Below are 24,862 nucleotides of genomic sequence, written 5' to 3'. Positions count from 1 at the left end.
TCGTTTGTTAAAATAATTAAAGAGTATAAAATCCGCCGATAATGAAAATTTTTGGTTTTATGTTTAAATTAAGAACTATTTGCCCAACTCTACACAGTAAATACCACGTTTAATCCTCCACATAACAATGTTCCACAACAATTAAGACAGAAAAATAATCATATAACTAAATATTAAAGCTCAAAATGTTCAAATTATATACATTTCGATTATTGCATTATATAAAAAGAATAAAATTCGAAAAAAAAAGGAGATGGACCCCTCTTAAAGGAAATGACATCATTATTTAAAAACTTCAAAAAAAAAATTTTTCAAAAAAAATATATTTTAACAATCAAAGTCGTTATAAAGATTCTGCATGTTTACTTCAATATTTCATTTCAGCAGTAGAACCTCATTTTATTGTAGGCAAGAGATAAGTTAAATTATAAAATTAGTTTCTAGAAAAACTTTCCGAGAAGCGTATAAATTTTTTTTAAAAGATCTACTATCCACAGATAAAACAAATTAGTTGTAAGCTGAAATAATAAGACTGAGGTAAGCACTCGTTTTACTGACATCATAAATTTAAAACTTCTAGATTTTACTTTTGAGAAGAATGTAGCGAAGATGACATAAATACAACAAGGAAACATCTAGATATTTTCAAGAAATATTCGAACTTCGAAGATTTCGCGCCGTTCAAGATAGTTGCTTTTGCGGAAACTTCATTTAAAGTCGAGAATTAAAAGTGCATTCATTTCAAGAAAAGTATCACTCTTCATCGCAAGGTAAAAATCGTTTGCAGTATACAATTGATTATACGGAATATTATGGTACAAAAAAATAAAGTAATTTCTTCAGAAATTAATTAATACGAACTCCACATCACGCTAAAGATTTTTTAATTACGCTTTAGAGAACAACTAAACTACGTAAATCCTAGTTTATAATTCTATCTTTGATAAAATTATTATTTTAATTGCTATTTTATACAGCTCGAGCTTCACGGCGAACAGCAGTTCTATATAGATTTTTGACCTTGGATTTAAGACGGTAATGTATAACAAACGCTCTTACAAGCAAATCTATACAAATTAATTTATTAAATAATCTTACTAGTTAATTTATCAATTAGCCAAGCAAAAAATAATTTTGGCTAAACAGAATGCGGCTTTAGCGGAAAAGCGTTTGTATAAAATGGTTCAGACTTTGTCACCTCACCTTAAGACAAAGCTTAATTGTTTGCTTAAAGCTTTTCATCAATATCATCTCTTAATTCCACTAGTTGCGTTCTACCAGATAATGCCAACAAACAGGTTGATCTATTGCTTGACATTCGTCATACCTGTTATTGTCTTGCAGAAGTGTTCTCTGGAGCTGTCGTCTATACTCTCAAAACTATTCAACAAGTGCTTGTCAGTGTCTTGTTTTCAAGCCTGCTGGAAAGCGGATCTGATTTGTCTAACTACGTCCCATAATTAATAATTAATTAACAAACACTTAATTTCTCATCTTGAATTTAATAACTTTCTGATTGTCAATATGGATTTCGATGTTCTCATTCTACAGCTTATTTGCTAACAGTAATAACTGATAAGTTTCATTGTGCATTAGATAAAGGTGGAGAGGTTAAGGCCATCGCTCTTGACACTTCAAAAGCTTTTGATAAAGTTTGGCATGCTGGTCTTTTCCATACCCTTTCTTCTTATGGAGTATTAAGCAACATCTATAAGATTATTGAATCTTTCTTTCCAATCGTAGTATAAAATTTGACCTCGATGAACAGCACTCTTCTTCTTATTCTGTAACTTCAGGGGTTCCTCAAGGTTCTATCCTTGGCCCTATACGCTTTTTTATTTACATTAACGATCTTCCAAATATTCTCACATCTAAGGCGGCATTGTTTGCTGATGATACTACGATTTATTCTTATCGTGATAAGAAACCAACACTCTCTAATTGCTTGGAGGGGGCATTTGACATTGAAAAGGATCTCACTTCTACTACAGCATGGGGCTCACAGTGGCTGGTGAACTTCAATACAGATGAAATTCAATTTTTTTCAGCCAATTGTTATCGCAATAATTTAGATCTTCCTATATTTATGGACGGTGATGTACTCGACGAGTCATCTACTCTTCATTCCATAGGATTAACTCTTGCTTTCAATCTTTCTAGTAAACCATATATCAGATTAGTTGCAACATTAGCATCTGCTAAGGTTGCATCTCTTTATTGAGCTCGTCACTTTCTTACTTCGGATTCTATTCTCTAACTCTATAAATCTCAAATGCGGCTTTGTATGGAATACTGTTGCTATATCTGGGGCAGATCTTCTAATGATGCCCTTCCTCTTTTAGACAAGGTGCAAAAACAACATAGTTGGACCTGCTTTTGCATAGTTGGACCTGCCAACCTCCAACCATAATCACATCGTCGTAATGTTGCTTTTCTTTCTCTTTTCTACAAATACTATAATGGGCACTGCTCTAAAGAAATAGCGTCTCTTGTGCCATCTACTAGAACTCATTCTCGTGTTACTTGTCATTCAATTAAGTCTCATCCTTTTTCTGTGACTGTTCCTAAGTGCTCCAAAAACGCTTTTTGTCTAGTTTTTTTTCCTCGAACATCAGTTCTGTGGAAATTGCTTCCTTCATCTTGCTTTCATGATTCGTGTAATTTGCAATCCTTTGAGTTGTCCGTCAATCTTTATCTTGCTCTACAATTTTTCTATTTTCTCTTTCAGTAACCTCCAACTTTAATTAGTGGCTGCTTGCAGCCTTGTTGGAAGCGAAGATGTTTTAAAAAAAAAATGTTCCTGTTTATATAAAAGGTCTCTGAGTTTAACAAGGCAATTTTAATTTAATTTTTGTATTTATTATTCCTAAAACATTATTTACCTAAATACTCAATTTTTATTCAATATTGGTGGGTCAAAAATCCGATAAGATATTCAAATATCAATTTACCACTTTGTAACTAAGGAAAGTATCCGGTAACTAAGCAATATAAGTATCTATAACAACTAAATTTAAAAAATTATCACTTTTGTAAGAAGTGTGATCTCATATTGGTACTCATACCAAATTTAGTGAATATAGCACTTATAAAATATCTGCAGATAACAAAAGTAGGTTGTTGCTAAGCAAAATAAAGGTATCCATAGCAACGAAATAAAAAAATATTACCTTCATAAAAAGCGCAGACATCATATTAGTACTCATACTAATTTTAGTGAATGTAGCTCTAATATTAAATTAGTTATGAATTTTGTCCAGTAAAGTGCATTCTGGCCCACTGTGCCTCGTAGCAAATATAATAATAAATAATAATATAACCTTTGACCTCGACTTTATATATTAACTTAAATAACTTTGTCTACAATTATACTTAATAAATGAATCTTATGACCTCAATTCTCAATAATATCTTAAATAATTTTCTTAATATATTCTTAACTAAATTCCTTATTATCTTAAATTAATTTCTTAATTCATAAATGAAATAGATATTTCAAAACAACAATAAATGCAATTATCACCTAAACAACTATAATAAGGAATAATAATTTGTAGTTAACGATCGACAAACGATCGAAAAGTTGAAACTTAATTGTAAATAAATCTTAATGTATATCTTTAATAGAAATTCTCATAAACAAATAATAAATTCACTTAGCTGATTAATTGATCACAACTTTTACTTTATATATCGCTTCTTTAATTTTGTCTTTTATTCTCTATCGTGGACTTCAGGACTTCAAAATATTTTCTTCAAATTCTCCGTGGGCTCAATGTTGTAGTACTTAAGAGTGGTATTGTACAACGAGTTCAATTTATTAATATATTAAATAATATTATTATACAAATATGCGATAAACACAAAAATAATTGTAGATCACAGCTAGAGTTGCTCGAGTCCGTTGTTGTTAGATAGGTTACTTCAAGAGTGCGAGACTTCAATAAACTCGCTATTTATGCAAATTCCCAAGGGGGACATTAATTGTTATATACAAACAGCCAATCCAAATGATTTACGTTTATTACGATTTGATTAGCGCAACACTCCCGCCACCAACAGTAGTCACGAATAGCTGAATGTTACTTTCATTCACAAACGTAGTTTCGACAGAACTAACTTTACTTTTTTCCAGTAAACACAATTTATTAACTGGACGAGTCAAATACATAATTTTTCCAGCGGAGATACATCGTACAGTTGCTACACGCACTTGTCCGTCTGTTGACGGTAAAAGTTTTTCAACAATCCCTATTTTCCATAAACCACGAACCAAATTTGAATCTTGGATTGTCACTACATCGCCTTTATTTATAATATTTTTACTTCCGCTTTTATTATAACTTTTATGAAATTCGCGAAGCTCTGTTAAATATTCATTGCGCCACCTATTCCAAAAATGTTCTAAAATAGAGTTTCTATATACAACGCGCTTTTTTATGTCCATATTTACATAACTGTTTTTTATTAATAATGTTTCTGAACTTATTCTTTTGCCAAACACGAGATGATTTGGAGATAAAGGTTCGTCTCCCGGTTCTTCATACGAAAACGTTAACGGACGATTATTCGTAACGACTTCGATTTCTGCAAGAATTGTGAGTACTTCTTCGTAAGATAATCTTGCAGTTTTCAATATTTTTCTAAGAACTCTCTTAACTGAACGTACCATACGTTCAAAGAATCCTCCCCACCACGGAGTGGCTGCAACATTGAAGTGCCATAAAATGCCTCTTGAGGATGTAAATTGTTGTGTTTCATCGGCTGTAAAACACGATCCATTATCACTAATAATTTCGTAGGGTGCGCCAAATTTGCTAATGAGTCTTCGCAACCCTCGAATACACGCCAAAGCTAAACAATCAGGAACTAAATCTAAATGTATAAAACGTGTACTAGCACAACAAGCTAAAAGTATTTAACACTTAAATATTTCTCCTTCAGAATATATATTTTTCACAAATAACGGTCCACAGTAATCAATTCTTATGTACTTAAAAACATAATCATCGTTTACTCTACTTAAAGGTAAAGGAGGAACATCAGGATAACTATAAGTTTTGCCTTCGTACCTTCGACACAAAAAACATTTTTTAATTAATTTTTGAATTAAATTTCTAACTTTTGGAATCCAAAATTCTAATCTTAATTGGTTTAGCGTTTCTTTTACGCCGTTGTGCTTAACACTTTCATGACAATGTAAAATAATTAATTCAGTAAATAGACTTTCCTTTGGAAGAAATATTGGAAATTTAATATTGTAACTAATTGGAGCATTTCCCAATCGCCCCCTACATCTTATTATTCCTTCGCTATCAAAGAAAAATCCTAAATCATTTTTTAGTTGTTTATAATTCTTAGAACTATATATATTTTGTTGGATAAATTTAATCCAAATTATTTTGGCGTTTCTTAATTCAAAAGAAGAAAGTAAAAGATTGTTATTTCGTACTTGCGTATTTTTTAAGCAAGATACGAATTTTAGAATATAAGCAGTTACTCGTATTAAACGGGAGTATGAATTAAAATTAGTTATATCAATAAATTTTAAGTATATGTACGATTCATTAGTTACTAGTAATATTTTTTTCCTCTCGAGGGTATACTAATTTATTTTGATCAAAGGAAGGCCAAACATCTGGAGTATAAAGAAATTTGGGTCCATTAAGCCATAACTGATTATTAGTTAAATTTTCAATACTAGCACCTCGTGATATAATATCCGCAGGATTACGATATGTTTCGACGAAATCCCAAAAGGAAAAGTCAAATAAATCTCTAATTTTTTCAAGACGGTTTTGAATAAATGTTTCATAAATTTTATTAGAATTTTTTATCCAGTGTAAGCAAATATAAGAATCTGAAAATAATTTAATTTTAGAAATAAGAATAATTGATGAGAGTTCCTTAACTACTTTTGAAATAAGTGTTGCAAGCAAAAAGCAACTTTTTAATTCTAATCGAGGTATTGTGCATTTACTTAGCGAGGCTATTCTAGATTTTGAAGTAACAAGAGAGGAACACTGTTCGTTCTCATTAAAAATACATCTTAAATATATACAACAATCAAAGGCTTTTAAACTAGCATCACTAAAACCATAAAGTTCAAATCGCGTGCAACTTGCACTCGATTTCGAAAAAAAATAACATCTCGGTACACAAATCGACTGTACAGAACCTAAATCCTTATAAATATCTTGCCATACTTTTAATAAATCTTTATTAATTTTACAATCCCATTCTTCTTTAGATATATAAATTTGTTGAAATAAAATTTTTAAACGTACAATTACTGGGTTTATTAGTCCCAAGGGATCGTAAAAACTTGCTGTAAAACTAAGCACGTCTCTTTTTGTTGGAAAAGGGACGGCAATCTTAAATAACTCAAAAAATGAAAAAATAAATAAATCTAATTTCTTGTTCCATGTTAAACGTAACACTTTAGTAATATTTTGACTCTGAAAATTCGTTTTATTTATTAACTTATCTAATTCGACCGAATCAGATTCAAATTTCTTAAATTAAAACCAGCTTCACCTAGCCGGGAACGACATTTTTCATAAAAATTAAAACATTCAATTACAGAATCAGAGCAAAAACTTAAATCGTCAACGTGAATAGAATTTAGTAATCGACTTACAAATATTGGATCAGAACTTAAATAACGTTCCGCGTGTTTAATTAAAGTTGCTGAAAGAAGAAAAGGAGAAGAAGTGACTCCAAATAAGACACGATATAATCTATACGTTACTAATTTATGATTTTTTAAATTTTTTATATCTAAATTATTAATATTTTCATACCATAAAAATCTTATGAAATCGCGATGTTTCTCAGATATTGAAATGTTCAAAAAAGTTTTTTCAATATCTGCAATAAATCCTATCTTATTTACACAAAAACGTATTAAAGCTCCATTTAGTAGAGTTGTTAAAGAAGGACCTGAATGTAAACAATCATTTAGCGAGGGACCTGAGCTTGTCGCACTCGCATCAAATACAATGCGCAACTTAGTTGTAACTTAATCTTCTCTTATAACTGGTCTATGATGTAAATAATGAACAAGTCCGACCTTAGATTTATTACTTAAAACTTGCTCTACCGTTCCATTTAATAATTGTTCTTTTATAATATCATTATATGAAAAAACTTTTTCTCTAATGATTTGAATCTTTTTAAACATAAACTATAATTATCGCATAACAAAGGATGATTCTCCTTAAAGGGTAGTTCTTCAGTATACCTATTATTTTCAAATTTATGCTTTTGCGAAAATGTTCGACAACTAGATTGTCGCTAATATTATCTTCGCTTTTATTCCAAATAGTTGAAAACTTATCTTTCAAAAACGTTTTATCATTATATAATTCTGCTTGGACTTTTAAAACATGCGAAGACAGAACAGAAAAACCTACTTTATTATAATTCTTATCCGTTATAGGACCACTGACTAAGTATCCTACCTTAGATTTTATTGCAATTGGGCCTTCAAACCCTCTTATTATCTTATTTTCAATTATTGACCAATAGTAGTCGGCACCTATTAAAATATCAACTTCTAAATATTCATTATCTCTATGATAATCTGCTAATTTTAAGTATTTTAAATGCCTATAATTTTTACACGCAGTTTCTATATACTGGCCATTTAACGGAGAACAAATTTCTTTTACAAAACATATAATTTCAATATCAACTCCGTCATTACCTTGAACATAAACTTTAACTCTATCTAAAATTTCATTTGTATTATTATTTCCAAAAGTTTTGATATTAATTTCTTTAGAATCTATTATTTTTAAATTTAATTTTTTACATAATGAAGGTGTAATGTAACTTAATTGGGAACAGTTATCAAAGAGAAGACGTCAATAATTTAATCGGGACTTATTATTTTTGACTTTTACCCAGGCTGTCTGGAGTAAAACACGTTGATTAATTTTAGAAGAAACATCAGCAACAGCTGTTAACTGTCCTGTTTTAGAGTTATTATCAAACTTGATCTACAATTTTTACTCGAGTGACTTTCGCGTAGGCAACGAAAACAACATCTTTTTTCAATTAAAATATTTTTTCTAGTGATAACAATTTTTTCATATGAATTGAAATTAATAATTGCTTATTGGAAAATCTATTTTTTAATTTATTCAAAGCTACTGAATAGTTTTCATTAGATAAGGCTAATCCTGTAATTGCAGATAACGCCTGACCTATAACTAAATTTCTAAGATAAGTCATTTTTTGTATATCAGACAATTCCATGTTCTTATTTATAGCGCAATCAAAATTTTCATAAAAAGTTTGCCAATTTTCTTGTTTACCGACAAAGATTTCTAATTTAAGAGCGGGAAGCTTAACTGTCTTGCTAATAAACTTATTTGAACTTATATTATCTACATTATTTTTATTAATAAAATTTTCTATACTTAAAATAGATCGCTTATAAAAAATGGTAAACTCTGTACTCGTAATTTCTTCTTGTTCTAACTCCTCATCCACCTCAATCAAAGATGATATATCGCAATCAAACTGTGTAATTTTCAAATACTTATCGATGGCTGTATTTTTCAGACTCGTCAACTCATTCAAGCAATCCTCGTGCAAACCACCAACCATAAGATTGTTAGCTTGCTCGAAAACTTGCCTGACTGAATTGACGGCCACCGTTCGTCCTCTACGTTTATTAGCAAGATTAGACATAATAAGAAATAAATAAATAACTATATTATATATATAAATGGTATATGGCTTTAATTACAACTGTATGAACTTTTCAAATTGAGACCTCGATGAATGAATCAATAAAAACTCGTATCAACAAAAATGTCCAGTCAAATTGAACCATCGCTCAGTGGGCCAGTAGGTGGACAAAATGGGAAAAATTTTAGTTGTCTAATCTTGAAAACCTATTTAATTTTAGTATCTACATATATTAGGAGAAATCTATTAATAATTTATTGATATTAAATCCCTTAGTTACCAGGACTCTAAGCATTTGAATATTGAGATAAAATAAAAAAAGAAAAAAAATTATAAATAAGTAATTAACGGTGACATCAACGTTGTGTTATATTTCAATTACATCTACGTTTTTGAAACAAAAATTAGTACATGTTATTCTAGAGTATTTAGAGATAAGAAAAACCAATGTGTGAAATAAATTTGTCATAGCATGTTATCTCAGTTATACTTTAAAAATCACAGGTTAAAAAAAAAAAATTTCTTAAGAAACTTATTTTTTGCCGCACAATAACTAATAATTACCACAATTTGCCATGTGTTGTCTTATATTTATTTGAGCTATATGATGCTTCAATCGAGTTTTAATTGATTGCTCGTCCCCTTAAATCCCCGTTCAGATTTTATGTATGTTTTAACTTGGTTGCTATGGTACTAAATTTTGCATAGCAACAACTCATTTTTACATTAACGTTGTTTTAACAGTATTTTACTTGCGCTAAATACACAATATTGGGGGTATGTATTAAAATGAGATTCAGAATTCTTATGAGGTTAACTTTTTTTGGTTACTATGGATACCTTACTTTGCATAACATAGCAACAACATATTTTCGGTAGTTGTTAGTAATTTAATTACTAACACTGACAGTAATTTAATTACTTTTAATTTTAATTACTAACACTTGTAGTAACTTAATTACTAACAAGTATTAGTAGTCCAGGCGGCATATATATTATAACATTTTACTTTTAAATACAAAATACTTGTTACAATAATTATTTAGATATGGTTTTGTTAAACTTAGACATTCATAATTTTCTCCAAAAAAACAATCTTAGTATTTCAAAACAAAATATTACTGAAGATATATTAAAGTTTATTCAGCCAAAATTTGCTGATTTTAAAGACGTTGATTTAGACATGCTGTTCAACGATTTGTTTACTTGTATAAAAAAAAGTGGAAATCTGCAAACTATACTGTGAAAAATTTTGAAAAGAAGTTTGTGAACTGGCTTAATGAATATTTAATTGTCAGAAAAAAAGGCAATGAACCAACTGCAAGTAGACGTGGTCGAAAACCAGTTGCATTTGATAAGAGTTCTAATAAAACTAAAAAACGGCGTGTATCTTGTTTAATTGAATCTCATTCATCCAATGAATTATTTTTTGCTGCTAATAAAAAATTTGGAGATGAATCTGTTGTTATTGCTGCCAAGAATGTTTTAAATATATCAAATACAGATAAAGCAACTAAATATTCAGCAGACGAAGCACTGGCTTTAATAATTGATGCAAGTCTGACAAAAGCTTCCTATCAATTGATTAGAAGCGGAGCCTTGGAGAAAGAATATAACATCTACCCCGCTTACAATGATGTCAGAGATGCAAAATTGAAATGTTATCCTGCAAACATAACAGTGGAGGACTATTCAGCTTCAGTTCCTTTAAAAGATTTAATGACTCATACTTTGCAAAGAATCTGTGCAGCTCAGGAACCTGTGCTAAGGCACTTGATATTGAACGACAAAGCAATAAAAACAATGACACTAACGTGTAAGGCTGGTTTTGATGGTGCTACTGGCCAAAGCATTTATAAACAAGTTTTATCAGAACCCGACATTAACAGAGATTTAAAGCGTGAAGAATCATTATTTATTAATTGTCTTGTCCCATTGGATTTGACTGGATTTAACAACAGCAACGAAAAGGTGCCTATTTGGAGAAATCAAAAGTCGTCCTCCACAGCCTATTGTAGACCCATAAGATTTGCATACAAAATGGAATCCAAGGAATCTGTGATTGAAGAAGATCAGTACATTAAAAGTGAGATAGAAAGCTTGGGTATGATTTTATTAGAGGTTTGCGGATCTTCTATGGAAGTGAATTGTATTATTGAACTTACAATGATTGATGGGAAGGTTCAAACAATATTATCTGAAAAAAATAACTCATACCAATGCTGTTCAGTGTGTGGTGTCTCTCCAAAAAATATGAATAGTCTTGATATCCTTAATATAGATTATACTAACAGAGAGTTCAAATATGGTCTTTCCAGTCTTCTTGCATGGATTCGATTTTTTGAGATGTTATTGCACATTGCATATAAAAAAGAAACAAGAAAGTGGCAAGCAAGATCTAAAGAACACAAAGAAAAGGCATCTGTAGCTAAACAAAAGATTCAGACTGATTTTATGAACAAAATGGGACTTGTTGTTGATTTCCCTAAAAGTGGTGGTTCTGGAACAAGTATAAAATACCTCAAGGCGTGCTTTTGCAGCATATGAACAAACAGCTGAAATTCTGGGTATTGACCAAAACCTTATATTCAGGTTTTACATTATCTTGGTAACGCTCTCTTCAGGATATGAAATAGACTGCTTAAAGTTCAAGGATTATTGTTTTGACACTTTTAGACTATATGTGTCCCTTTATCCATGGTATTACATGGCTCAATCAGTTCACAAAGTATTGATACATGGACATGACATAATTAAAAGCCTTACATTACCCATCGGACTTATATCAGAGGAAGCTCAAGAGGCTAGAAATAAAGACTTTAAATCTTATCGCGAAAATTTCAGCCGAAAAACATCCAGAAAAGCAACAAATACTGATCTTATCAATAGACTCCTAGTTTCCAGTGATCCTGTTATTTCATCATTGCGTAAATCAACATCACACCAAACAAATCATAAAGCATTTCCTTCAGATGTTTTACAATTACTTAAACAATCATCAAACGATATTATTGTTTTATAAATTTTTGATGTAATTTAAAATTGATAACGTTTTCTTGCACTATTTTGTGCTTTTATTATTCCTAAAACATTATTTACCTAAATACTCAATTTTTATTCAATATAGGTGGGTCAAAAATCCGATAAGATATTCAAATAACAATTTACCACTTTGTAACTAAGGAAAGTATCCGGTAACTAAGCAATATAAGTATCTATAACAACTAAATTTAAAAAATTATCACTTTTGTAAGAAGTGTGATCTCATATTGGTACTCATACCAAATTTAGTGAATATAGCACTTATAAAATATCTGCAGATAACAAAAGTAGGTTGTTGCTAAGCAAAATAAAGGTATCCATAGCAACGAAATAAAAAAATATTACCTTCATAAAAAGCGCAGACATCATATTAGTACTCATACTAATTTTAGTGAATGTAGCTCTAATATTAAATTAGTTATGAATTTTGTCCAGTAAAGTGCATTCTGGCCCACTGTGCCTCGTAGCAAATATAATAATAAATAATAATATAACCTTTGACCTCGACTTTATATATTAACTTAAATAACTTTGTCTACAATTATACTTAATAAATGAATCTTATGACCTCAATTCTCAATAATATCTTAAATAATTTTCTTAATATATTCTTAACTAAATTCCTTATTATCTTAAATTAATTTCTTAATTCATAAATGAAATAGATATTTCAAAACAACAATAAATGCAATTATCACCTAAACAACTATAATAAGGAATAATAATTTGTAGTTAACGATCGACAAACGATCGAAAAGTTGAAACTTAATTGTAAATAAATCTTAATGTATATCTTTAATAGAAATTCTCATAAACAAATAATAAATTCACTTAGCTGATTAATTGATCACAACTTTTACTTTATATATCGCTTCTTTAATTTTGTCTTTTATTCTCTATCGTGGACTTCAGGACTTCAAAATATTTTCTTCGTATTCTCCGTGGGCTCAATGTTGTAGTACTTAAGAGTGGTATTGTACAACGAGTTCAATTTATTAATATATTAAATAATATTATTATACAAATATGCGATAAACACAAAAATGATTGTAGATCACAGCTAGAGTTGCTCGAGTCCGTTGTTGTTAGATAGGTTACTTCAAGAGTGCGAGACTTCAATAAACTCGCTATTTATGCAAATTCCCAAGGGGGACATTAATTGTTATATACAAACAGCCAATCCAAATGATTTACGTTTATTACGATTTGATTTGCGCAACACCTATGTCGAATTAAAAAACTTAAATTGTAAAAACCTTATATCAGACAATTTGTAACTTATGTTTTAAATGAAATGGAATAAATAAAAACTCATTTTGTTTAATACAACTAAATTTAATACAACTCCTCTTCTTATTGGGTTTTAAATTGAAATTTCTTCGAGCTTTTTTTTGTTTATACAGAATGTAGGAGTAACTTTTTGAACTTCTTTAGGATTTTGCTCAATCGAATTGTTTTAAATAAAATTAAAAAAACATCCTTAATTTAGACGCGCTATTATATCAAAAAGCTAGATCTTTTTCAAAGTGTTTAAACTATAAATATCCAAAAAAACATGTTTTTTTTCGCTCAAATTAAATGTTTTCCACCTCGTAAGTAAAAGTAAAAGAGACGCACGCACGGTTATTATAAAAATTTAAATACGTCATCAATAGATAAAATAAAATTTTTAAGTTTGTTTGTAAAGATCGGGAAAGTATTGAATATAACAAAGATAGTTATATGGTGCTCGAAATATAGTACAAAACTAGTTAAAGTTTGTTCTGCAAATTGGTTCATATACAAAATTTTTATTTCTAAGTATGTTGGGTTTAGAGAAAAAAAATTTTAAAGAAAAGTAAAGTTAAATTATTTTACCAAATTTTTTTTTGTTGCTAAATTAGCATAATTTATGTGTGAAAAAATGAGTAATAAAGTTGGGTTAGGGTTTTTTTTTTAAATATAATCTGGATTTATATAAGACTCCGTTACTTTTAGACATAGTCAATATGTAGCTTCCATGTAAAGTTCTTATCGAGAACCACTTATAAAAATTTAATAACAGAATCTCTTTTGATTTCAACTATATCAATAAATATCTTTAATAAAAATATTATTTTGGCAAATTTTGGGGCAAATAGCTTTTTTTAGAAAGCGAATGTAAAAAGATTCATTTGGTTTTATTAATTATCTTGCAGACCAGATATTTTACGGAAAAATCTTGATTGTTTAAACTCATATTCAATTGACCGTTTTTTATGATTATTTTAAAATATAAAAATACGTTTAAATAAATATAAAAAAAATGTTGGGTTTCAAACAAGAGTATTGAAGCGAACTTGTTGTTTTATTCAGAGTTTAAACATCTAATAAAGTTCATATGTCAATTAACTCAATTATATTTTAAGAAATAAATAATTATAAAAGTTACCAAATATCGTAATAAGGAAGTTAGTATCAGATTAAGGAAATAATTAAAAAGATAAAAATTTTTTTAGTTTTATTTTAATTATAGATAATGGCTACATTCTCTTTAAAATCATTTTCAGAACTAGAAATAAAGTAAAAGATTTTTCAATAGATATTCCACTGAATTTTTGTACGAAAATAGGTGAAGGGACACAGGTGATTCGGTGGCTGTAAAAATCTTTAAACATTCTTTATCTAAGAAGAAAACACTACAGGTTGCAGATAAACTACGCAAACTAGTTTGCCCTCACCTCGTAGTGTTTAGAGGATACTCATTGCGACCATCAGCTATTATATTTGACTTCTGCAGAGTAAATGTTGGAGTTGAATGAGTAAGCAATGTATTCCAAATGATAAAAATTTTTGATGAAAACGATCAAAATGTTTTAAACGAGAGATTCGATATTATCAAACAACTACCTTTGGTTGAAAAACTTTACATCATTTTGAAATTGTACACTGAGACTTTAAACCATGTAATCTTTTGGTCACTGGAACTTTAAACAAAATATGCGTCAAATTAACTGATTTTGATGACCTATCCTTAATACAAGAAACTATTTATGCCACCCTGACAAATAAACCTTTTTTTATTAGGAATGACTTCAGCTTTTTTTTTTCCGCTTGAGGTTTTAAATGGAACGGACGTGTTTTGCAGCGTGGTAAAAAAAAAAAAAAAAAAAAAAAAAAATTATTAAAGATACAAATGTAAAAAAATATATATATATACATTGAACAATTAATCAATATGACAGTTACTCTCGTGGAAATAAAAAAGATGATCAAGAATATGTTGGACGAATTTGAGAAAAAAACGGAAGCGATGCTTAAAGACAAGAAGTAAATTTCGTAAATATAATTAACGCAAATTTAAAAATAACAAACGAACGTTTAGATAAAGTTGAAAAGCTATATAATGACAATACAAGTATTTTGAAATTATTATCAAAAGATGTTGAAGAGTTGAAAATAAGCTTAAACTTCCATGAAGAAATTTTTGAAAACAAAATAAAGACCGCCATTACAGTCGTGGATAAAAAAAAAGAAACAAACGACAAAATAAAAGGTAAGAGTGAATTTGTTTTTGTAAAAAATAAATTAAGAGAAATAGTGGACCGAGCAAGAAGAAATAATCTAAGGATAGACGGAATAGAGGAAGCTGAAAACGAAACCTGGGAAGTGAGTGAGGCAAAGGTTCTAAATTTGTTTGAAGAGCAACTTGGCTTGGTAAATATAAAAATTGAGCGAGCGCATCGCACTGGTAACACGGTCACTAAAAACCTGAGGACTATAGTTCTCAAATTATTGGACTTCAAGGATAATATCACAATCCTCAAAAAATCTTCAAGTTTAAAAGGAAAAAATTTATATACTAACGAGGACTTCTGCGCGGAAACAAACCTTATTCGAAAAGATTTGCGTGAAAAAATGAAAGTGGAAAGAGAGTCGGGGAAACTTGCATACATATCGTACGATAAATTAATCGTACGTGATTGGAAAGAAAAGGAAATACATAAGAAGCATGCGGCGAAATTTTGAAAAATTTAAAGAATTTTTATTTATTATAAATTACTCGTTCGACGTCATATCTCTGTCAGAGACTTGGCATGATTCAGAAAGTCCTCTAGAGTTGAATTCGAATTATAGTTTGGCAAATTACAAACTAATTAGACAACCACGAGGAAGCAATAAAAAAAGGCGGAGGACTGGGTGTTTACGTACTTAAAAAGTATCAATTTAAAATAAAAAAGCAATTAAGTGTAGCAAATAACAATTATGAAAGTCTTTTTATTGAAGTAATTATTGCAAAAAACAAAAATAGTATAATTGGATGCGTGTACCGACCACCTAGTGGTAAAATTAGATCATTTCAAGACTTTATCGAAAAAAGTATTTTAAAAACAAACAACGAGAAAAAAAAATTATTTATCCTTGGGGATATAAACTTGAATGCACTAACATACTAGAAATTTCCAAAAACAAAATCTTTTTTTGACATGTTATATAAGTACAATGTTTTGTCAGTAATTAATAAACCGACTCGGGTTAATAGAACTTCTGCAACTGCAATAGATAATATTTTTATTAACAATCTCTTAGAAACATCATTTGAGGCAGGAATATTTAAGACGGATATTAGCGACCATTTCCCAATATACATTACCATAAAAAATATAAAAGTTATTCCAAATGATCAACCCAAAATTTTATATATAAATAAACGCAACCTTTCAACTCATAGTAAAAACAATCTTATGAACAAATTATATTTAGAGAATTGGAGTGATGTTTATAAAAGTCAAAATGCAAATGAAGCATGTAATTTATTTTTAGACAAATTCCAAGAGATTTTTAATGAAGCTTGTCCAAATGATTAAAGTATTAAAAATAAAAACAAAAACACTTGCTAATCCATGGATGGATAAAACACTTATTAAATGCTCTAGAACCAAACAAAAACTGTATAATAAATTTCTTAAAAATGAAAGCATAACTAATGAAAAAAATTATAAAGCATACAATTATTTTTATATCGATCTTTTAAAAAAAACTAAAAAAAATTATTACAGTAAACAATTTACTAATTGTAAGCTGGATACTAAAAAAACATGGGCTGTAATTAATGGCATACTAGGAAAAAATAAAAATAAAACTACTTCGCTACCCAAACGAATCAATATAAATAATAATGATATATTCTGTCCTAAAGAAATATCCAAAGAGTTTAATACATATTTCACAAATGTTGGACTTGATCTAGCTGACAAAATTACAACACCCCTTAATTCTTATAAAACCTATTTAACACCATCAAATGTTAAAACGTTGTATGATTTCGACTTGACATTAAAAGAATTTGAAACGGCTTTTTCTTCGATAAAAAATAAAAATTCATTAGGATTTGACGGTATTCCCAGAAATAAACTAATTTCAAATAAAAAAAGCATCAGTAGACCATTGTTCTATATAGTCAAGCTTTCACTGGGCCAAGGAATATTTCCTGATGTACTAAAACTCACAAAAGTAATTCCAGTTTATAAAAAAAATGATCATGCAAATGTTTCTAACTACAGGCTTATATCATTGCTTTCTGTATTTTCAAAGATATTCGAACGTGTAATTTATGATAGAATCTTTGACCACTTAACAAAAAACAATTTTTTTTATCCAAAACAATTCGGATTTCAGAAAAATCTTTCAACTGAACATGCGATTATTGAATTAGTCGATCAAATAAATAATGGCTTTAATGAAAATAAATTTACCTTATATTTATTTTATAAGGTATATTTATTGATCTAACTAAAGCTTTTGACACTGTTGATCATTCCATCTTGTTAGAAAAATTAAAGTATTATGGGGTAATTAATAAGGCTTTAATTGGATTAAAAGTTACCTTACTGATAGAACACAATATGTTCATAAAAAAGAATACGGAATTCTTAAAGTCCCCTGTGGAGTACCCAAAGGATCAATACTAGGCCCTTTCTTATTCTTAGTTTATACAAACGACTAAAGTAATGCATCAGTGAAATTAAACCCAATTATGTTTGCTGATGATACAAATCTCTTTTTTTCCAACTATAGTATCAAGCAACTTTATGCTGACATGAACTTTGAATTAAGTAAGATGAATGATTGGTTTCAAGCAAATAAACTCTCATTAAACATTAAAAAAACAAAGTATACATTATTTTATAAAAAGTCGCAAGAAGTAAACCTTCCCCTCAAACTACCAGATCTTTTTTTAAATAATAAAGAAATAAAACAGGAAGACTCTTTAAAGTTCTTAGGGATACTTGTGGACAAGCATTTATCTTGGCTTCCCCATATTAAATATTTACAATCAAAAGTTAGTAAAGCCATCGGCATGATGTACCGAGTTCGTCCTTATGTTAATATTATATGTCTTAAATTAATTTACTTCTCTTTAATTCATTGTTTTATCAGTTATGCCAATATTACATGGGGCAGCACGCAAACTACTAAACTTAAAAATATACTTAGTGTTCAAAAACATGCGTGTAGAATTATATACGGAAAAAAAAAAAGGGAGCACACGAAACCCTTAATGCTTGACATAAAAATGATGAATATTTATGAAATAAATATTTATCAACACCTAATTTTTAAGTATAAGTTTACAAATAACCTAACTCCAGTAATTTTTAATTGTAAGTTTAAAAAGAATATAAATGAAAAGTATTTCCTTAGAACAAACCAATCATATTTCTTTAAATTGCCTAAGAAACTAAACAAGTTTACAGAGTGTTCAATAGCATTTCGCGGACCAAAAATATGGAACTATTTAAAAAAAAAAGAAGCTAAAAAAGATAATATGGTAAAATCATTAAACTCATTTAAGTTGCTAGCAAAAAAACACATTTTTAATTCGGAGGAATTACAAGAACTCCGTTAAGTTTTATCAAAATAGTTTTACTTTTTTATTTTTTGAAAAATTAATTGTACATATCTTTTGTAATTATTTATACAATGGTGTATATATTTTAAATCCTTGAGTATTTAAATTTGAAGTTTTTACATCTTACTTTTATCTGCAGTTTATTCGAACATTTTGACGACATTTTATTTCTTCAAGGGGCTCTATGAAAAGATTGTGGTGGTATTGTATCACATATATCTTCTTTGAGTCCCGGTCTGTTTTTTAAATTGTCTTATTTGTTTATATATTTTATTACGTGATAATCTTATGTAACTTATTTTATTAAACAGCAAAATATATTCTAAACTAAAAAAAAAAAAGCTTATACAGCACCTGAAATCTGCAGACAAGAAGTCAAATCTCCATCCTTTAAGTCAGACATTTATTCCTGGTTAATGTCAGCTTACGAAGTTCCTTCTGGATACGAAAGCTCTTGGGTAAATATAATACCTATACTAAATGATTCTTTCCTAATTGAAGTTCGGAGTCAAGATAAACGATCTAAAATAAATGACTTAAACCAGTTCTACACATTTAATGATGAAACTTGGCTTTTTTAAAATGATTTGCAATGTCTGGGACACAAATCCAGAAGTCAGAAAAGATATTGATAAGGTAAGTCGAGTATCAAGTATTACCAAAATTTCAATAGGCTTAGCATTTAAAGATGAAAATAAAATTACTTTTTTTTTCAGATTTTAAAAACCCTAAATAAAGATAGAAGAAGCAAACAAGTAATAAAACCAAAACAAGAAGCAAAAAACTATCCACTCAACGAACGTAGGCAGGTATGAAAAAAAAGTAATATTATTAAAACTGCTATTTTAACCCTCATATTTTTTCATGACCAATATTTTTGGAAATATTTAAACTTGAATTCACTAGAATAATGTTAAAAAAACTTGATAATTATTTAAAAATAAAACTTCATTCTTGGAACAAAACTGTAATAACGAAAAGTATTCCTTTTTAACTGGAATTAAATAAAGATTTCACTTTTTTTAATTGGATTTCATAGCCCAACTTGTTTCAAAATTAAAAAAGGGAGCTTTGTTTCAAAATAAGATGACATTAGCATAAACTTTAGAACTTTAAACGTTTGCAATATTAAAACTTTGACTACTTTCTTATCTTTTATTATTAACTAGAAGCAATACCCAGTGGGCACGGGATGTATAAAAGATTTCTTTTAAACATATTTTGAAAGTCTGTTGAACGTTTTGGACGTTTTTTGAACGTTCAAAAAACGTCTTTTTTTAGAACCTACTGAACTTAGAACTTAGTGCCTACTGGGAAGTTTGCATAGAATAAAAAAAAAATTTTAATTTAATTAACAAAACAATTTTTTTCAATAACAGGGCTAAAATGAAAAACAAAATTTTTTTATGGTAACATCAAAAAACCAGCCAAAGTTTTACGTCTGTATTATTAGTATCCCAGACGGCACAACTCGTTTAAAAGTTACGCGTGGTTTCTGTTGCGTGTTTAAAACTCCCGAAAACACTAAGAATAACACGTGTCAAGAATAGAGTTTTGATTCCGTGAAATTAACTATTATATTTTACCAAAAAACCAGTTTGGATATCAAGTTTTTAGTGATGGTTTTTCAGTTACAAAAATGGAGTATTAAATTATCAGAAGTTTTCGCAACGAATGTGAAACCATTACTAAAAGCACGCGATTGTTTAAATTTATTGCATTTTTATTATTCGGAAGGTTTTAGAGTGTGTAACAAGAGCATTCAGAAAAACATTTGTCGAGAAAATTGATATGTTAAATATATTCAGTTTTTGTTAAGTATTAGCATGTATATATATATATATATATATATATATATATATATATATATATATATATATATATATATATATATATATACATATATATATATATACATATAAATATATATATATATATACATATAAATATATATATATATTTATATGCACATATATATATATATATATATATATATATATATATATATATATATATATATATATATATATATATATATATATATATATATATATATATATATATATATTTATATGCACACACACACACATATATAAATATATATATATATATATATATATATATATATATATATATATAAAATATATATATATATATATATATATATATATATATATATATATATATATATATATATATATATATATATATATATATATATATATATATATATACACACACACACACACACACATATATATAAATATACGCGTGTGTATTTATATGTGTGTATATATATATATATATATATATATATATATATATATATATATATATACACACGTGTATCTATATACATACATACTTGTGTATCTATATAATTTATACAATGTATATTTTATATATGTATGTATAATACATATAAAATATGTATGTGTTTATTTATGTATTCATATGTATACATGTGTGTATGTATAAGTCTATATATTATGTATGTATGTATAAATATATATATATACATATTACATATATACATACATACATACACTTATAAATAAATGTATATGTTATGTATACGTAATATATACACATATACACACATATGAGTGTTTATTTCGTCGTATGTATATTTGTGTGTATTTGTATCTGTATATGTGTGTTTATTTCTGCGATGAAAATATATATATATATATATAAAATACATTTTTTGTGTTAACAGTATTATTGTTATTACTATTGTTATTATTGTTATATGTTTGAAAAATACTAGTGTTGTTCCTATATAAATATGTGTGTACTAAATGCTATAGGATATCCTATTAATAATAATTATTTAACAAAAATGAAAAGAACAAGTTCAGCATAGTAGAAAGAATATATGAAAAAATATCGATCAGCCTTAGCTGGAAATTTATTTCCTGAATGTTTAAATTTGTCTTCGAGCTGTGAGGCTGCACCAATATACTACCTATGCTTCATTGAATAAACTTTCTCTACCAATATTGACAGCAAAATCTAGTAATACTTTGTTGCAAAATACTGTCCGTAAGTAACTTTACTTTTCTGTAAATCAATTGTTTATATTTGAAAATTATTATGTAAATGTTAAATTAATTTTTGATTGTTTGAAAAGATACAAAAATGAGTCAGCAAAATAAAAAATATGGCATGAGCTGAAGCCAGCAAGAAAGTTTCTTGCATAGTCTATCTGATTGCAGAAATGATATTTTTTTTTGCTGATAAAGGTAAGGGTCTATTATCAAGCAGACTATGGCTAGTGATATGCATTAGCACTTATTGAACTTTTTTTGTTTTGTTTGTGTGTGTGTGTGTATATATATATATATATATATATATATATATATATATATATATATATATATATATATATATATATATATATATATATATATATATATATATGTAACATTTTTAAACCAGAATATGTGGGTTTTAATAAGCAACAAAACATAAATTGAAAAGATTCTACTATAAGTCTTCTACTTACTTATAATCTACTAAAATAATCTTACTAATTCTACTAAAAGTCAACTACTAAGTTTTTCACATGTTCAACGAAAAAGAGAATGATAAAAAATATTAATGGTGGTACAACTGTTAATGAAAATACTTGTATTGAAACTCTAGTTATTTATCTTTAACTTCAAAAAATTTAAAATGACACTATTATATTATATTTCTGGTAAATTTTGTTTTTGCAAATTTTATCTTTTAGGAGTTTTACCGTTATCACATAATCTAGATGAAGACAATATATTTATAGAAGACTTCAGAAACTTAATGAAGATAATAATATTAATGTTGATTAAGGTAGGTGACTATTAATGAACAGGGGGCATGTGTGCATTTGGTTTTTTTAAATATTATGTATAACTTATTTTTATATTTATTACCTATATTTGAGTGTATATTACTCTAATTTATCTTAAAACAGGATATTTGCACTTTAACAAGCAACAAAACCTAAATGAGATGGTTTCGAATCAACCTTTAAAGATTTCTATATTTATAAGCAAAAATCAATTGAGAGAGGATTTACATCCTGGTACAAATGCTAATGAAAATACTTGTGAATACTCGGGCTTCTGGGTCTCTCTAAAGTAATTACTTATTTGCATTTAATTTAAAAGTTTATAATATTTAAAAAGTACAATAGTATATTTGATGAATTATGTTTCTTAATGGGTTTTATAAATTCTTAAAGGGCGTCTCTAATTTAGGTTGAAGTAGGTGGCTCTAAAAAACAACTTGAAAAGAAGAATGAAGGGTCGATTCCGTTTAAATGTACAGACACAAACAAGCGTGATTAATAAGGAAAAAAGCAATTTTACTCTTCCATCGAATCATCACTCTGGTTTTTTCAAACAGCATTTTTTATAGTGCATTTATTTAAGTACAATACAAAACAATAGACTAAGATAATCATTTATTTTGATATTTATTATAAAACTTGTTTTTTTTTAAATAGATTAAGGCGAATCATCAAAAACCATTACCAATACAGATCGACCAAAAAATCAGACAAACGAAACCTCTCCCATGGATGATGCCATGTTTTAGCAAAAATGATTGTGTCACACCATTACATAAAAAGAAATTTGGGCTACTGCAATAGTTTTTAGATAAAGATTTGAATTAAATTAAATTTGAACAGGTTACCTCAATTGAGGAATTAGTAAAGTTCGAGACCCGACTTTTAAGAAAAATTAGAAAGAACATTCGATGCTACTGGAATTGTTTGTAAAAATGCGAAAGCGTATTGTTATACGATTTTAGATTTTATAATGACGGAAGAGGCGATCAATCGAAATTATATATTATGTATGGTAACCATGTGCCAAGCGTCTTTTATTAGTTTATTTTAATGATTTGGTTTTTTATTTCTCTGTTTATTTTTTCTTCGTAGTATTATTGTAAAATAATTTACCTTAAAAAACAAAAATAAAACAACAAAATTGTCGTAAATATAATGTAGTATATATAAAAAAAGGTTTACATGTTTAAAGCTATAAACGTGTCTAAAACCTACGAATTTTTGGTCTATCATTAAATCGTGCTGAACAGCTGTTAGTTCAGGCATAAGTTTGGAAAACTTATGCCTGAACTAACTTAAGGCATTAAATAAAGTTTCCGTTTGGAAACTTTATTTAATGCCATAAGTCCGTTTTAAATTAAAGAAAACACGAATTTAAAACCTCATAAAACACGAGTTTAAAACCTCAAAAACACGTATTTAAAACATAAAAAAACTCGTGTTTGAAACCTTAGAAAACACGTGTAAAACTCCAGTTAAACTTCCCGTGAAATCCACGTGTTTCTGGTTTACGCCTGGATCGTAACAAACACGTGTTTATACGGGTTTCAATTCCGAGATTAAAACCAGATGTGCCGACTGGGATGGAACAATTTTTCTTTATTTAAAGAAAGTTAGCTCATATGCATTGGGTACTTTTAAATTCTATTTAAAATTTATTTGAAACTAGTCTAAAAATTTGCATTCATCAAAGAAAGTAAATACTTATATATCTTAAAGTTGCTTGAATACTCTTTTAAAAAACAGCAAAATAAAATTATTACGCTATTTTCTAAAACAAAGAAGTAATTAGAGATAATTAATAATATAGATTAAAATATATTTATTTTTTATTAAGTTGTGTTTTTGTTAAAGTTAACACAGAAAAAGACACGCTGCTTTCAAAATGAAAAAAAAGAAAAATTTTACCAGAGTAAATCTGACCCTGAAAATCTTGAAAAAAAAATTTCTAAATGATTACAAAAGTAAGCATTATGAAACAACAATATAATTTTTTAGAATATGATACATATTTTTCTAATTAAACCACTATTAATTATCATCGATATAAGTTTATTTTAAAACTTTTTCTAAAAATACGCATTTTTACAAAAAAATTAGGGTTTGGAATATTTACAACAACAGAAATAGGCAAGGGTGAACTTGTTGCTGTTTACCAAGGAGTCCTTAAAAACAGAATGAAATAAAAGAGCTTGAAGAAATTTATAAAAAGGAAGGCTTTGGGTTGTATGTATTTAGTTTCAAGCACAACAATGAAGCATATTGGTAAAATTTGTTTAGTAGCAAATACAACTTACGTATAATATTTTGGTTTTAGTTTGTTGACTTAACTAAAAGATATTTATTTAATTTTAATATAAACATTGGCCAAAATATATGGAGATTTTTATAATCATCTAAAATAAAACTAATCT

The 24,862-nt window shown here is 27.9% G+C and overlaps 1 protein-coding gene and 1 long non-coding RNA gene across 2 annotated transcripts; both read left to right on the top strand.

The window, feature by feature from the left end:
* The first annotated feature begins 16,608 nt into the window (after positions 1-16,608).
* On the top strand, positions 16,609-17,493 carry LOC136087003 (uncharacterized). The gene has a single exon (XM_065809506.1). It carries the CDS (start codon positions 16,609-16,611, stop codon positions 17,491-17,493), a length of 885 nt encoding a protein of 294 aa, XP_065665578.1.
* Positions 17,494-21,388: 3,895 nt separating this feature from the next.
* On the top strand, positions 21,389-23,589 carry LOC136087616 (uncharacterized). Its single transcript, XR_010641933.1, has 4 exons — positions 21,389-21,658; positions 22,350-22,444; positions 22,569-22,734; positions 22,855-23,589. It is a non-coding gene; the product is annotated as an uncharacterized LOC136087616 (long non-coding RNA).
* The last annotated feature ends 1,273 nt before the right edge of the window (positions 23,590-24,862 follow it).

This window comes from Hydra vulgaris, chromosome 11 (genome assembly GCF_038396675.1).
Source record: "Hydra vulgaris chromosome 11, alternate assembly HydraT2T_AEP".
Classification (NCBI taxonomy): Eukaryota; Metazoa; Cnidaria; class Hydrozoa; order Anthoathecata; family Hydridae; genus Hydra; species Hydra vulgaris.
Note: the sequence above shows the minus strand (reverse complement) of the source record. Positions and strands in the feature narration are given on the sequence as shown.